Below are 15,875 nucleotides of genomic sequence, written 5' to 3'. Positions count from 1 at the left end.
CAGCCTTGGAGGAGATTATGTTGAGAAATAAAAAAAAAATTCTTAAAAACGTTGTTTTTCTTGGTCAGGCCGGAAACTTATCAATCCACCCTCGTATTGTAATATTGTAATTATTATTATAGTGCAATATTATTATATATTTGTATAACATTATAATTATTATTGTGATGTAATGTTATCATATGGATGATATAATACAATGATATAATATGGGGTTATATTGCCGTAATATTATCATAATGTATAAGTCTTGTTGTATCGTGGTAGTTATTATTATGTATGACATTATAACATTCTGAGTGTTTTATGGTGTTATTATGTGGAAAATATGATACAATTATATAGTATAAAGTTATATTGTTGTATTAGTTGTTATAATTATTATTATGGTGCAATATTATTATAATATTATGAATATTTTTATAACATTATAATAATGATTATGTATGATATTATAAATATTGTTATATTTATATACCGACAAGTTAAGTCATAATAAAATTTAACTCTGGACATCGAGAGAGACGATGTTCGGTCGCGCACTTCTAAATGAAATAACCAATCGCGTACCTCCTGAGAACAACGCACCTATTCCCGACGAGCCTCGTCTTGATTGACCCATCAATGGAAAGTGGAGGACTCGGCGACAAGACTCCCTCTACTCGACTTCGGCGTGGAGTATCAGACGCATCAACTTGATTGATCAAACAATTTGCGCTCTGTGACATCAGTGTCACAGAGCTCAAACCCAGTTTTCTACCCAGCAAGAGTTAGTAGGATATAGAAGATGGATACAGAAGACAATTTCTCAATCACCACTTCTAAAAATAAAAAGCGAACGCTTGCCAAATCGTCCGATAACGTTTCGGACAGTGATCATCGGCCACCTCAATCACAGGAAGTAGGACGTCGAGAACGTCAGTCGTTTGCATGGATCTGTCAGATTCAAGAGCAGTCCTTAATACTCAAAAGCCTAATTATAAAAAATCTACAGGGCCGCGAAAAATTCCCCTAATTAATGTTATTGTAGATTAGGGTGACACCCCTACACAGTTCTACATAGGCTACTAAAAGATTCTACGCAATATAACCCGATAGTATACAATGTCGTATTAGATATTTATTCCGTTAGAGTCTCATATATGGAAGATTATAGAAAAATTATCTCAAACATAGATCTGCAAGGGTTTCAGTATTACTTATATAAAATTATCGACTCTCCACCCATTAAACTAGTCATTCCATATATCCCTATCGCGTTCCCGGAGGACTCATTTCTTACCGAACTCAAAGAGGAAGGGTTCACAATCACGTCAGTTGCTCGAATTAGGAACCGACAAACTAAAAAGGCATTACCAATGCTTCTGATGACGTTGTCAAATACCCCGAAAGCAAAAGAGCTCCTCAATCTGCAATTATTAATTGAAAGTGTTAAAAAGATCTGTAATTTGGTATGTTGCGCATTCAGAATGTGTGGTTTGTTCCCTCAAAAAGTAATAAAAAACAGCAAATATGGCCGTTTTGCAAAATCTAGTTATTTTTGCGAAGTGTATGTACATCTATTAAAGTCTCTGAAAATGTGTGTTTTATTAAGCTGAAAGTATATCGACGCCTGAGTAGAATAAGGTGTTCGTTCCGAATTTGCTCGAGGAAGGTGTTGGTTCGAAGTTCGTTTGATGAAGTTGCTCGTTTCGAATCTGCTCGAGAAAGGTGTTGGTTCCAAGTTTGGTTGAAGGTGTTGTTTCCGAATCTGTTTGAAAAAGATGTTCCTTCTTTTATTTCAGCTTTTAATTCATACTGTTTTGAATAATTATAGAAGGCTAAGATAATACGATACCACTTTTTACACTTATTTTGAAATCACTAGGTTACGAATTAATTATAGTATGTCATGCAGTGTGGTGAGCATTGAATAAAATAATGTTTTGCAACAGATAATTGAATATTATATTATTTATAATAAACCTGCCTATATCAGCGAAAAAAGGACGTCAGGATAATTATAGTTTTCATACATTATTTAATGCATTAACATAATTTATTGAAGAACAATAATATTAATTTACTCAAAAAAATTGAAGATACGTATATTGTGTATTATGCCTAATAATATATATTATATTTGTAGAATCTTGGAATATTTTTTTGTTTCAAAGAAAATTATATATATTTGTTGAATAAACATGATCATAAAAAAAGTCATTATTTCAAACATAAGTAATAAATCATTGCACGATTTCATTATAAAATCAGTGACACTCTAGAGGAATAACCTAACTTGAGCAGATACATTTTAAATCCTTCTTTTCCGTATCCAATTGATTTTTCATCAAACAAATTTTATACTTAAAAATTTTGTAGTGATGCCGCTGATGCAGGATTTCGAACTTTTTCACAACTAAAGTTTCCTTTTTTTAATAAGATAAGTTTGTTCCGAATCTAAGAAATTAAGTCAGATTTAATTTTGCCGATTAAATTAAACCGAACGATGACTTACGCGAAATAATGAGTTTACGCAAAATAAAAATAAATCTTAACGATGCATAGGTGTATTTAAAATATGAATACACCAGAGAATATCTTTCTGTTGTCATTGAAACGAAAAAATCTATTGAAAAGAAGTCCCCCCTAAAAAAAAACTGTATAAAAAAATTCAATTGGATACGGAAAAGAAGAAGGATTTACAATTGATGTGTTCAAGCAGGGTTATTCCTCTAGAGTATCACTCATTTTATAATGAAATTATGGAGTGATTTATCACTGATGCTTAAAATAATTACTTTTTTACGATGATTATGTTTATTTAAAAAATATACACAATTTTCTTTGAAAAAAAAATATTCAAAGATTCTACAAATATATTATATAGTATTAGGCATAATACACAATATAGGTATCTTCAATTGTTTGGAGTAAATTAATATTATTGTTCTTTAATTAATTATGTTAATGCATTTATTGATGGAAGAGAACTATAATTATCTTGGGCGTCCTTTTTTCGCTGATATAGAAAGGTTTATTATCAATAATATAATATTCAATTATCTGTTGCAAAACTATATTTTATTCAATACTCACCACACTGCATGGCATACTATAATTAATTGATAATCTAGTGATTTCAAAATAAATGTAAAAAGCGTTGTGGTATTATCTCAGTTTTATATAATTATGCAAAATAGTATGAACTAAAAGCTGAAATAAAAGAAGCAATATTTATATTAGAAAACTTTGATCCTGTTGGAATGATTAATTATAATTGTTTGGTCCAACTTCGGATGTTCATCTGTTTCTTATCAGTCAGTTGATTTTAGATCGCGTTACATCAAACATCTTTTGTATTTTTCATTAATAAATTACTTTTGTTCTTCCTGTAAGCTGCGTCTATTTCATGTACGCGCGTTAACTAATCTTTGCTAAAAGGTTATTGGCCCAGAACGTATTGGAAAAATAAATATTTTTGTTGAGATCAGTCCAACTGAAATTAAATAAAAAGCTTTACATCCGCGCGAGAAATTTGGACCAAGCTGGAGAACATATATCAATCTAAGTGTCCAGCGCGGAAAGTTGCGCTCTTAATCACTTGATATCCTTAAAAATGCGAGATGGTGACGATGCACAAGAACATTCTAGGGATTTTTTCGATACGGTTGATAAGTTGGCAGTATTAGAAGTCCAAATCAATAAGGATTTATTGGCTGTCACGCTTCTGCGCAGCTTGCCGGAAAATTTTGAGAATTTTTGGTGCGCGATGTCGTTACGTGACGAATTGCCGTCTCTTGAAACGCTTCGAATCAAAATTTCGGTAGAATTCGATGCTCGAAAAGAAAAAAGTCGAAATCCAGTACAGAATGCGATGGCTGTGGGAAAATTTAGAAACAAAAACAAACAATACCAGAATAGTAAAGGAGATAAAGATGAAAATTTGAAAGGGGATTCGAAAATTGAGTGTTTTAAGTGCGGTGAGACAGGACATAGGGCGAAAAATTGCAAGAATTCGCGGAAATCGATCAAGAGTATAATCGAGGAAAGTTAGGTCTTGCTAGTATCAGTGCATCTACTGAAATATTGGGAAAAGGCACTGTAAAAACCGTGAAGAACGTGGATGGTGAGAGAAAATTGATAACGTTGAGTGACACTTTGTACGTTCCAGACCTGCGCATGATTCTCGTTTCGATTGGGAAAATTACTGATAAGGGACACAATGTCCTGTTCAGTAAAACCAAAGCCGAGGTTATTAATCGCGACGGGAACGTAGTACTCACTGCCAAACGTCAAAACGATTTGTATTTTCTCCGAGATTTAACTGGTCCCGAGTGCAAGAACATTTTTGAAACAGATGTCGCAGAGAGGATTAGGAAGAAAAACTCTCTAGAAGACTGGCACATTCGGATGGGGCACCTGAATGTTCAATCTCTTCGTCAGGCCATTAGGACGGGCTCCATTACAGGAATCAACGTCAAGGGCATCATTGAAGACTTTGAATGCAGTGTTTGTCTCCAGGGGAAGATGTGTCGCGCTCCTTTTCCTAAGGCATCCGAAAGAGTGACAGAAATGGTAGAACTCATTCACTCTGTCGTTTGCGATCCGATGCGCGTTGCTTCACATACAAAGAAGCGTTATTTTGTCACTTTCATTGACGATTCGTCCAGGTGGTGTGAGATAAAATTTATCAGCCACAAGAATCTGGTAATGAATGAATTTGACATTTTTAGAGCTTTGGTGAACACGCAGCAGGACAGGAATGTAAAATGTTTGCAGTCGGATAACGGAAAAGAGTATGATAACAAAAGTTTCGACGCATTACTCCAAAAGCACGGAATATCATGACGGTTGACTGTACCTTAAAATCCAGAGCAAAACGGCGTTGCTGAGATGCGAAATAGAACGTTGATTGAAATGGCAAGGTGCTTACTGATACAACCAGGATTGCCACCAACGTTCTGGGCGGAAGCTGTCAATACAGCAAATTTTATTCGCAACACATCAAAGAGTAAGTTAAATGGAAGAACTCCATACGAAGTTTGTTTTGAAAAACCTCCAAATGTGGCCGATTTAAAACGATTTGGGAGTGCAGTCTACGTTCTTGATAGATCTCCAGGTAAAGGAAAAATCGAGCCAAAATAAAGAAAAGGAATCTTTGTGGGATATGGCTTAGAATCGAAAGTATACAGGATTTGGGTTCCAGAAGAAAGAAGAGTCGAAATATCAAGAGGCGTGAGTTTCCTGGATAAAATTCCTGTTCGCTCGATCAAGCAAGTATGAAGATTTCCGCCAGGAAAAGGACGATACTCGAAAGTTTCCCTGCTGTTGATCCGGTGGTTGCTAGAAGACAAGGTAGGCCTCGCTTGGTGCGGACAGGACTTCCTGTAAGACCGAGAAAGGTCTATGGGATGACGTGCAGTTCAAACAAGGTCGAGACCAATTTTGCTTTCCTAATTGACAATCCCGTCACTCAAGCAATTGATAGCCGAGAATCAGACGAATAGATGGCGGCCATCGCGGATAAAGTGAATTCGATTCTCATGAACGACACGTGGAGTCTGGTGGGCAGATCTAAGGCCTCAAAGGTAATTGGTAGACGTTTTGTATTACGAAATAAATATGGTACAAACGGTATCCTGAAAAAGAGAAAAGCCAGAATCGTGGCAAAGGGCTATTCTCAACAGTATGATAAGGATTTCCATGAGACTTACGCATTAGTTGCAAAATTGAGCTCCATACGAACGATAATTGCTTTTGCAGTGAAAAACGGTGTGCATATTCGACAGTATACGATGTGGCAACTGCATATTTCAACAGCGAATTGGATGAGCAAGTATTCGTGGAGGTACCAGATTGGATGAAGAATGTTCTGAAATACATAATCAACGAAAAACGGAACCAAGATCAATTGTTCAGCAAAGCCAAGACCATGTTGAACGAGTTGGCTCAAGGCAATAAAGTCTGTCTTATGAGAAAAGCCTTGTACGGTCTCAAACAGGCTGGTCGCGCTTGGTGCAGACGATTTGACAGGGAATTGCGGACTCTTGGTGCGAATCAAACGAGAGCGGATCCTTGTGTTTATTTAAGACACGGGAAGGAAGATTTGGTGATTATCGTCATTTATGTCGACGACATTCTAGTGATGTATAAAGATCTAAAAGAAATTTCACGATTCGGAAGTGAATTATCGGATCTTTTCGAAATAAAGGACGTTGGGGATCTCAAACGTTGTTTGGCAACCCTGTATCAACCTCTTTAGAATTTGGTACGAAGCTCGTCAGATGTGACCCTTCGTTCGAGTCAGAAGGCAAGAAACCTCCGTATCGGGAATTAATCGGATGTTTGCTGTACATGTCAGTGACAACACGCCCGGACATCGCTCACACAGTCAGTATGTTAAGTCAATTCAATGACTGTTTCAGTCCTCTGGTGAGTTATGTAGATGCGGATTGGGGAGGCTCTATTGATGATCGGCGCTCCTTCACAGGTTACGCTTTCTCTATGAGCGGGTGGAGTGGCTGCTTGGGATTTAAGGAAGCAACGTACGGTGGCCTTGTCTACAACGGAGGCCGAATATGTGGCGATGAGCGAAGCGACCAAGGAAGCCATTCATCTAAGACGTTTTCTACTAGAGCTTGGAGAGTCTGATAACAAGTCAATCAAGTTATTAGTTGACAATTACAGCGCACAAAGGTTAGCTATCAATCCAATATACCATGAACGAACTAAACATCGACATACGTCATCATTTTGTTCGTGAGATTGTGGAGTCGGGTGAGATAGTTTTGGAACACGTGGCATCTGTAGACATGCCTGCCGACGTCTTAACCAAGGCCTTAACGAAACCAAAACACGAACAATGTGTTCGTCTCCTGGGACTATAGAAGATACCAATTTGAAATGTAGAGGTAGTCTGAAGGGGAAGTGTTGGAATTATTAATTATAAGTGTTTGGTCCAACCTCGGATGTTCATCTGTCTCTTATCAGTCAGTTGATTTTAGATCGCGTTACGTCAAACATCTTTTGTATTTTGAATTCATAAATTACTTTTGTTCTTCCTTTAATCTGCGTCTATTTCATATACGCGTGTTAACTAATCTTTGCTAAAAGATCCACTGCGTCAGAGGCACCACATCCGAAACGAGCACCTTTTTCAAGCGAACTTCGAACCAACACCTTCCTCGAGCAGATTCGGAACGAACACCTTCTTGGAACAAACTGCGAACCATCACCTTTTGGAAGCAGATTCAGAACGAACACCATATTCTACTCAGGCGTCGATATGCAAAATTTGAGGGCAAAATAATAGTTCATAAGAAAAGCGTTTTTTTTTTTATTAAAAAAGGTACTGTCGTATCGGTGGGGCTAACTTTTTTTAGCCGCTCGCAAAGCCAAGTGTATTTGGATATTATTTTTTATTTTGAAGTAATAATTCAATTCAATAAAAAAAAGTAATTTTTTGTTTGTACCGATTATATTATTTAATTTAAAAAATTTCGTAAAATAAAACCCAATATCCAATTGTCCTTTTAATGAAAAATCATTTTTGCCAAGATATTAAAAAAGAAAGTTTCATCCTATGCAATTGATATTATTGCTTGGACCTCAGCATGTAGACATCTTGCTAGGTTACGTCACGACTTGCGGCTTACAGAACACGTTACAACGGACGGTGTACTTACGGATCGTACTTACAGTTGTTACAGTTTGACTCCGTATCAGTCATATAAGAAATGACTTTGGGTCCGAGACCCTGCCGGGTCGGTCCCGGGATTTATCAGTACAATCTATGCCCCCACCATAAAAAAGGAGGGGGTGATATCTAATTTTAGCATAAGAAACTATTATGTTTGATACAATGCCCCTTACAAATCTAGTGTATGCTTACTTATTTGTTCTAGCATTAGATCTCCCCTGTTAGAGTGAATAACTTCTTAAATTCCTATATAGGTGACAACTTGTATCCTTACATTGTTTATCTTATTGGTGGCACATACAAAATTATTGCAAAGGTTAGGAAGACATTTTCGCATTAATTCGCAGACTCCGAATTTACAAAGTGCAAATAGTGAAATAAGGATTAACAGAGTGACTAAGTAAAATACATAAACGTTTATTTTTAGGCCTTCTGGCCTTAAAAAATTGACTTGCTTACACTTGCATTTTTGACAGAATATTCATAACTACCTCTTAAGAAAAAACATCCATCCACAACTTATATCTGATACTCGCTTTTATAGCCTAGCCTTACTCGCTTAGCCTCGCCTCGCACGCATGTAGCTATTTTCTCACTATGCCTCGCATTGCCAGCCTCTGCCTCGCGGCTAACACCTAATACTTATCTACTGTTTACAATATTTACAGTTTTCTTACACTTACTTCCTCTCCTATTTAAATCTTTCCTTCTCCATTCCTCTTCCTTCTTCTTTCTCTTCTCCATCTTATCCTACAGCCATGCTACTGCCTTTTTATCCCCCCTTTCATGAAACAATACCTCCATGCTTATCCCACTCCTTTCCACCTCTTCTCATTCCTCCAACCAGTGCTCAACTTTTGCATCCCCCTTCCCGCATGAGTCACACTTTCTAGTGATGAGTGTCTTAGTTTAAGGAGTAGAGGTGTGGGGGTGGGAGGTAAGTGAGGTGGTAAATAGGATAAAGAAGAGCTATGTAAAGAGGACACTGGGGTTGGCAAGGTATACGCCGAACTATATTGTCAGGAGGGAGACAAAAAGAACGAGTTTAGGGATTATAACGGGGAATCAATCTTGTAAATATGAGGTGAAATTTTTGGAGGGGGGGGGAAGTAAGGTGGTTAAGGACCGTTGGTGGGAGAATGAGAATAGACGTAGGGGTGCGAAGCTGGAGTTGAAAAGGGAAAGGTATTTTAGAACGAATGGAGTGCAAATGGATAAAGTGAGAAGGATGCACGAGGATGGAAGGAAGAGATATGAGTTGGTTCAAAAGAATGGCATGGAGAAAGCGCAAGATTTATGTGAGAAAGGAGAACAAAGAAGTCAGGAACTAATAGCGAGAATGAGATATATAAGTAAAATAGAACGTTAGATGCTTTTCTTTTCATGAATTAGATCGTGTAATAGTCTTTACTTTATCACAGTTTCTAGAATATGAAATAAACCGATGAAGCTTCTGGTAGCAGGGCTTTAAACTATTAATTTGTACATATTAATGCGATTATTATACAGAATTTCATAATAAGAAGAACGAACGCGTTTGTATATGGCGTATTGTCCAAACCATTCATTTACTAATTTTATTTCTTTGCTATCGTTATGCAATAGTGCTGTATCTGCGTGTTCGAAAAGAGGATTATTGATGATTATATTTGCATGTTGTTGTCTTTTTATCGTTTCTGTGTTTTTTGAATGACAGTCATTCCTTGTTCCATATACTCCTCATGTCTTTACCGCCAAATGTCTAACAATGCTTGAAGGGGTAATGACGTCGTCGTTGCTAAAGCTTAAGATAAGTTGACTTTTCTTTCGAAGGCTATTTCAAACGAAGTTAATCGTGTGTTTTCTTTCACTGCGTTAATAAATCGTCGCCCTCGAGTTATACTACGCCATGTCCACTTTTTGAAATTTTTGAACTGTTATTATTTTTAGGCCCAGTAAGGGTTAAAGCTTTGTTTTCTAATACATTTTTTGTGAAATTTATTCCCTTAGCTGTTACAGTTATTAATTAAAACAGTCGCGTTGATTAGAAGTTAGAATTATATCACTCCATGTCATTTTTTGCATTGCTATATGTAAAAAATTCCAACTTCGTAGTGCATATTTTATATGGGTAACCTAATCAAACTATCATTCTGTTAAACCTTTTACTTAAAAATTTCATTATAAATAGCTCATTTGTAAATATTTTGTGGACATGGCGTACTATCACTCTGACAAAAAATGAATTTTCTGAATCTTTAATTGTTCCGTGAGTTCTCTCAAGTGTTCCATTACTTTGTTTCCACTCAATGTTTCCAGTAAGAGACCAACTATGTCCATTGCGATTTTCTAATTTGGCTGCATTGGCTTTTCTAGAATGACTGCTTCAACCTTAGAACGAATTCGGGCTAGTTTTTTTCGTTGGTATTCTTGAAATTTTTTAACGAAGTCGATTACGTCTTTCTGCCTATTTTCCCTCAATGTTCGTTCGCGTAGCCTCTTGGTAGTTTTATTTTCGCCCAAGTGACCAGTGGTCACGTTTTTGCGTGCGTCCCTTAATAAATTTTCTTTTTTTTTCTTTACTTAATTCTTTATTAGATCATTCACGCAGGAAAAATGTGAGTTTTGTGAATTTTGTCTGTAGGAGAAAATTTCACATATCTCCGATGCGTACTCGTTCCGTGATGTTAATTAAGCAAACTTCCATATGAGATTTTTGTAAGTATGCTCTAGGTTTACTTTCTGGTAAAATACTTAATTTGTATGTCAAAGCCTGATAGTCCATTTGTATTATGAATTTTCAATTTTCAATTAAGATATTTTCCAAGCCGCTCAACTGCTTAAACGATTGCTAAAGTTTGTTGTAAAATTGACTTGAGTCCAACGTAACTTGCATCAGCGATCAGCGTAAAGGTGTCCTTAAAATCTGGTTATTCTAATACCGCTGCTTAGCAAAAAGCATCTTTCAATGTTCTAAAACTTATTCCACAGTCGTTTTTGAGTCCAAACGGCATGCGGTCTTAGTGAAAATGACATGCTGGTGGAGACAATGCGGTATATTTTTTAAGCCCTCTTTCATGGGAATTTGGTGAAATCGCAGCTCAAATCGAAGGCTGAAAAGAATTTTGCCTTTCCAATGTGCTCCGGAATTGCATCGATTACAGGACGAGTAGGCTTCTTGATTTTTTTTTCGTTCAACTTCCTAAAGTCAATGACAAGCCTCCACTTAGATTTCTCCGATGCGTGACGTTTTTTCAAGACTACCCAAAGTAGTGAATTGAATGGTGAGTCCGATGCTTCTATTATCCTTTTAGTTAACATGCCATTTATCTGGTTTCAAATTTCTTCTTTATTGCATTCCGGATTTCGAGGTTGACGTATGTTAATATTCGCTTCATCTTTCACGACGATTTTATGTGACGCTAAACTTATGCACGGTAGTGGATCTTCTTGTCTGTCTGTGTTCTATGGGCATCTTCTATATGTTTAAGCCTCAAATTTTCATTCAATAATTTTATTCTAGCATTTAATTCCTTCTTGTAATGTACGGGAATTATTACTCAACTGCTTCAACATTGAAAGTCATATTCATTGATTGTTTTTAAATTCTGGTAATATGTTCGTCTATCCAATAGTACTAAATTCATGCATGGACCAGGATTAACACTAATCGCTAAGTTGTGGGCGGTAGCATTTTCAACCCCAACGCCTGCATGGGTTTTTTAACAATGAGAAAACTCAGGTAAGAAAATATTTATTGAGACAGAGAGCCGGGCGTACGGGGATTCCAGGCGCTCGCCCTCGGACGTTACGCTCCACCATACTGCGAAAAGTTTTCAAGTACACAATTTTGGTTAATTATTCACATTTATTCGGAATTATCCGCGATAGTCGAAAAAACCATTCAGAAATGTTTGAATGCTAGTTCAAAAAAGTTTAATCTTTTGAAGATTTGTTATAAAAAAAGTGGTTACTTCAAAATTACCATTAGTTGTCTTAAAACCAACGATTGCTTACTATTATATTTTGTATTCCGACAATGATTGTTAATTGCTCATACACTCGAACAAAATTTCGCTCAATCTTTTAGAGTGGAGACGCTGGTGTCTGTGGAGTACTCGTATCTTTGAAGTTTAAGTGTACATATTTTGATATAAATACATAATTTAACAATTGTGTGGCTGATCTACGTTTATGCCATACTTGCTTTAACAGCCTTGTATATAAATTATGTAAATGTTTTTAAAAATTATCTAACATTTTCTATTTTTAATTAGTAATTACTTTTTTGAATTATTAATTTATTTACAATTAAAAATTTTAATTTCGAGAAGGGTCGATATTGCAGCTTCGGAGAGGTGTCGTAAGATATACTCCATATTATCAAGCCCGGGGGGAGATTTCATTTTGAGCGAGGATAAAGTTGTTTCCATCTCCACTTCAGAAAAGGGAGCCTCGAGAAATTCGTTGCGTCTAGAGTCTGTAGGGATCTTTTCATAGAAAACTCTCGGCACATGAAGGCTATTTAGTTTAATGAGAAACAAAGATCTGAACCATTAGAGCAGCTGAGAAAACTTTCTTAAGAGGGCTGATGGCTGTTAAAGTCGATAATCTATCAGCTCTGACTAAAATGAAATTTTTTAGTAAAAAGTTTTGGTCAGGTTTAAGAAAGCTTTTGCAAAGTAAAAGTATGTCATAGTCGTCGGAGATATTTTGAAGGTCTCCCTTTTTTTTTAATAAACCGTGATAATTACACTACAAAATACTTTATTTATTTGGGTCATTTTGATGTGCTTGTTCATACTTTTTATTTAAATTCACCGAGCTAGATTTCCCCGCTGGACCGGTTGTACTTTGGGGAGCAAGCAAAGGATTAAAGAGGAATTTGACATTATTCGACATTTGATTAAGAAAATGATCTCTTTCCTCTACAATTGAGAAGATATTAGATGTTCTAATGAAAGAGAGACCCATAAGAGCCTCAATTAGGTTGATGATTATGGATACAGCGTCGGTAGCGGGCTTATTAATAAATTGAGAAGCTGAGTGATGCAAAGCAAAACCATTTGGCAAGGAGCTCTGAGTCCTTTCGTTGTTGCGAAAGGAGCAGTTATGATTCGACCGATTGAGTTGCGGTGTTTCTGGGGGATTGTTTGGTTTCGCTTTTGGAAGCGTTTTAAGGCGTGAATCCATAATTTCGGAATAGGATCGACTTAGGATGGTGTAAGTGTAATCCATTCCTGAACTGTTTTTTGAACTTTTTTTTTGCTCGAAATTGTTTTTGGAACAACAATTCCGGACAATTTTTCGAGGCTGGAAAATGGTTTTCGTTGCAATTGCAGAATCTAGGACAGGGTTGTCCAAGATCCTGGTGCAGCGTGTACCAGGATCGTTCGGCCTTTTTCAAGATCTATCTTTTTTTTACGGAAAACTGAGAGGAAATTTATGATCACTCGGATTAAAAATCTCAATTGGAAGGGCTCGGAGAACCCTTCTTTTCTGGTATGAATGAACACCTTTAAATACAAAAGATTTTATTTAAAGTATTAGAACTAAACAATTGCGGATAATTGTTCACAAAAAAATGTTTTCGACATTAATAATACTAAATAATTGAAAAAATAGTAATAATAAGAAAAATAAGTTTCGAAAAATGGGCGAAAATGGCAAAAATCGCGTTTTATAGTCGTATTTCCTTAAAATTGGGGTAAATTAAAAAAATTTAAGTGATTCATAAATTGGATATTTCCAGTTACAAGGTGGTATAAGCAATTTTTTTTTTGATAAAAAAGTATATTTGTTTTGCAATCTGAAAATTGAGAATGTGTTTATGGGAACTGGTTGAGAAAATATGAACTTTTTTTCAAATTCCGTATGATTTTAGTGAAGTCAAAGCTTAAAATGTCACAACGGGTATAAAAAATATAAATTTAAAAGGAACGAAAATTGATCACTTATTCTACTATATATTCTATACTTATTTTACTCGTCCTAACAGTTTGCACAAACGGCGTGAAGATGCTCGTTACAGATTAGGCCCATGTTTGCTATCGAGGCTTGAATGGCAATAATAATTGGTTAGATGTCTCATGAGAAGGAGGAATTTCGAGATTGAGCAAATCTGCAATACAATTCTTTAAACTGGTATTTAGCGTTACGTCAACCATTCGCAAACGCAAGTGAGGTTCCAGTAGGGAATTGACAAATTTTCTTACAAATTCTTTGTGCGAAAGGAAATCGTTTTTGTAGCCAAAATTATACAATATGCAAGTATTCACGCCGGCTTGATCAAGCATGCCATACAAAGTACGCATAGGTCATCGAGAAGTTTTTCTCGCTACTGTGTATCTGTGACAGAATTGGTCAAACAGATCAGTATCACCTTTAATTTTATTATTATCGAGAACTACCGTGGATTTTTGTATTTCCTTATCAATCGCGGGACTCTCATTGAGTGTCGATAAAAGTAAACCAATTTTATTTGGCTTTGGAGCTAATGAAACCATAACGGAAAAGCGGAATTCTTCTCTTTTTAGAAGTTACATCGCCTTCTCCATAGTCTTCCTTTCCTAAACCCTTTCTTACATTTTCAGAGCTTTTTGCAGTTATTTTCTGCCATTAACACACAAACAATATTAATTAATACAAAAATCATTCACTTTCTATTCCCGTTTTTTCACATGTTTGTTTGCTCACTGTACATACGCTAGCATTCTTACCTGCTCAAAAGCAGCTTCAGAAACCCCTGTTCTAGGGGCACTGTCCACGTTTGGACAGAGTTCCTGTTCGCTGTGTGTGTTTGAACCACCAAACTGTTTGCACCGAGCAGATGATAGACTAATGATGCAAACTTCAAGATTGCAACTTTGTCAGGTATGGTTGTCCCTTCAAAAGTTATCTGGATTGAGGTAGAGGGGTCAATTGATTTCACGCCAGTATCTTTATTCGTTAACTTCCGAATGAGACGACGAACATTCATCGCGAATATCGTGTCTCTCAAGTAGCCAAGGATCTCTAGATTGTCTTGAATTTCTTTTTCTGAGAGTTCAATAGGGGCGTTGTTCACGACAGTTTGACAGGTTACGAAGCTAGCTGGGACTAAAGCAAATACCCCTTTATTCTTCGAAGTTTGAGATTCTTTGATGATTCCATTTGCGTCTTTGTATGATCTGACCGTTACGCATAATCTTCCAAGGCCCTGATTATGTATATTTAGCACAGCTTCTTTGTAGAGAAGAGTGAAAGCTTTACCGTATCATTGGTGCTAATGTTTTGGGTGTTTTTGTTCAGTTGGTTTCCCATGTAAGAGTGTAATTGTGTGTCTGATTGTTATTGGGGGTGTGATTCAGTTTTTGAGTTGTTTTGATGTTATGCTTGAGTTGTTGAATTGTGTGTGTTGTGAATTTGCATCAAAGGGGATTTCACTTGTTTCCATGGATTCTCTATCTTCCACAGGAAGGGGTGTGGAATTGGCTTTATCACAATGTAGGGACTTGTGGCGCTTAATTTCGCATGCTTCGTAAGAATCCTTACCACGGTCGCATGATTTGGATTTCTGGGAAATGGACAAGGAACCGTCCATGGCGGAAACCATCAATGACTAGGGCTCTGGAAAAGTTCGCGTTTTTTAGGTTAAGCCTTCTAAAGAACACGATTCTTGAAATGGAATAGCGGGATGTCGCAGGAAATTTTGATCACGCAGATCAACTGCCTTGAGACACTCTAGGACCATATAAATTCACGTTGCATAACATTCGATTGGTCATAAATAGCTCGAGTGATACCAATTTCCATACGACCGCCATAAAGGTTCGCGCCGAACTCCTAACTGCTACCAATGAGTTCGCTGCTCTGACACAAGCGCAAAGGAAAGTTCGCCATCAATGGGATCACTTTCACACAACGAGCGGCTTTTACTTCTTTCACAATGCATGTGTTATTTATTTCGAGTATTTTAATATTTGCCACAAGCAACAAATACATTGGAACTTGGAATTTCACACGGTTTCGCGTAGGCTTGATGTGGCCTTCAGCATAGATGACGCAACCTGATGCAACAAACGCGCTAAAAATCAGTTTTATCTGAGGTTTATTTGAATATATATCGTAATGCATTCATCATGTGAGGTTTCCATATGGCAATACGAACATTAGATTGTATTATTTTTTTAAACTATGGAGCACGACTCCGATTTGTGGGGGGGGGGGGGGGGGG

General features: G+C 36.7%; 2 protein-coding genes across 3 annotated transcripts in view; both read left to right on the top strand.

The window, feature by feature from the left end:
- The window catches only part of LOC117168859 (protein IWS1 homolog), a 205,172-nt gene that overhangs the window by 37,535 nt on the left and 151,762 nt on the right, over window positions 1-15,875 (top strand). The window lies entirely within an intron of this gene.
- On the top strand, window positions 5,490-5,846 carry LOC117169740 (uncharacterized mitochondrial protein AtMg00820-like). The gene has a single exon (XM_033356246.1). The coding sequence runs from the start codon at window positions 5,490-5,492 to the stop codon at window positions 5,844-5,846; it is 357 nt and encodes a 118-aa protein (XP_033212137.1).

Source organism: Belonocnema kinseyi, chromosome 3 (genome assembly GCF_010883055.1).
Source record: "Belonocnema kinseyi isolate 2016_QV_RU_SX_M_011 chromosome 3, B_treatae_v1, whole genome shotgun sequence".
NCBI lineage: Eukaryota > Metazoa > Arthropoda > Insecta > Hymenoptera > Cynipidae > Belonocnema > Belonocnema kinseyi.
The sequence above is the reverse complement of the archived record's forward strand: the minus strand, read 5'-3'. Positions and strand labels throughout refer to the sequence as shown.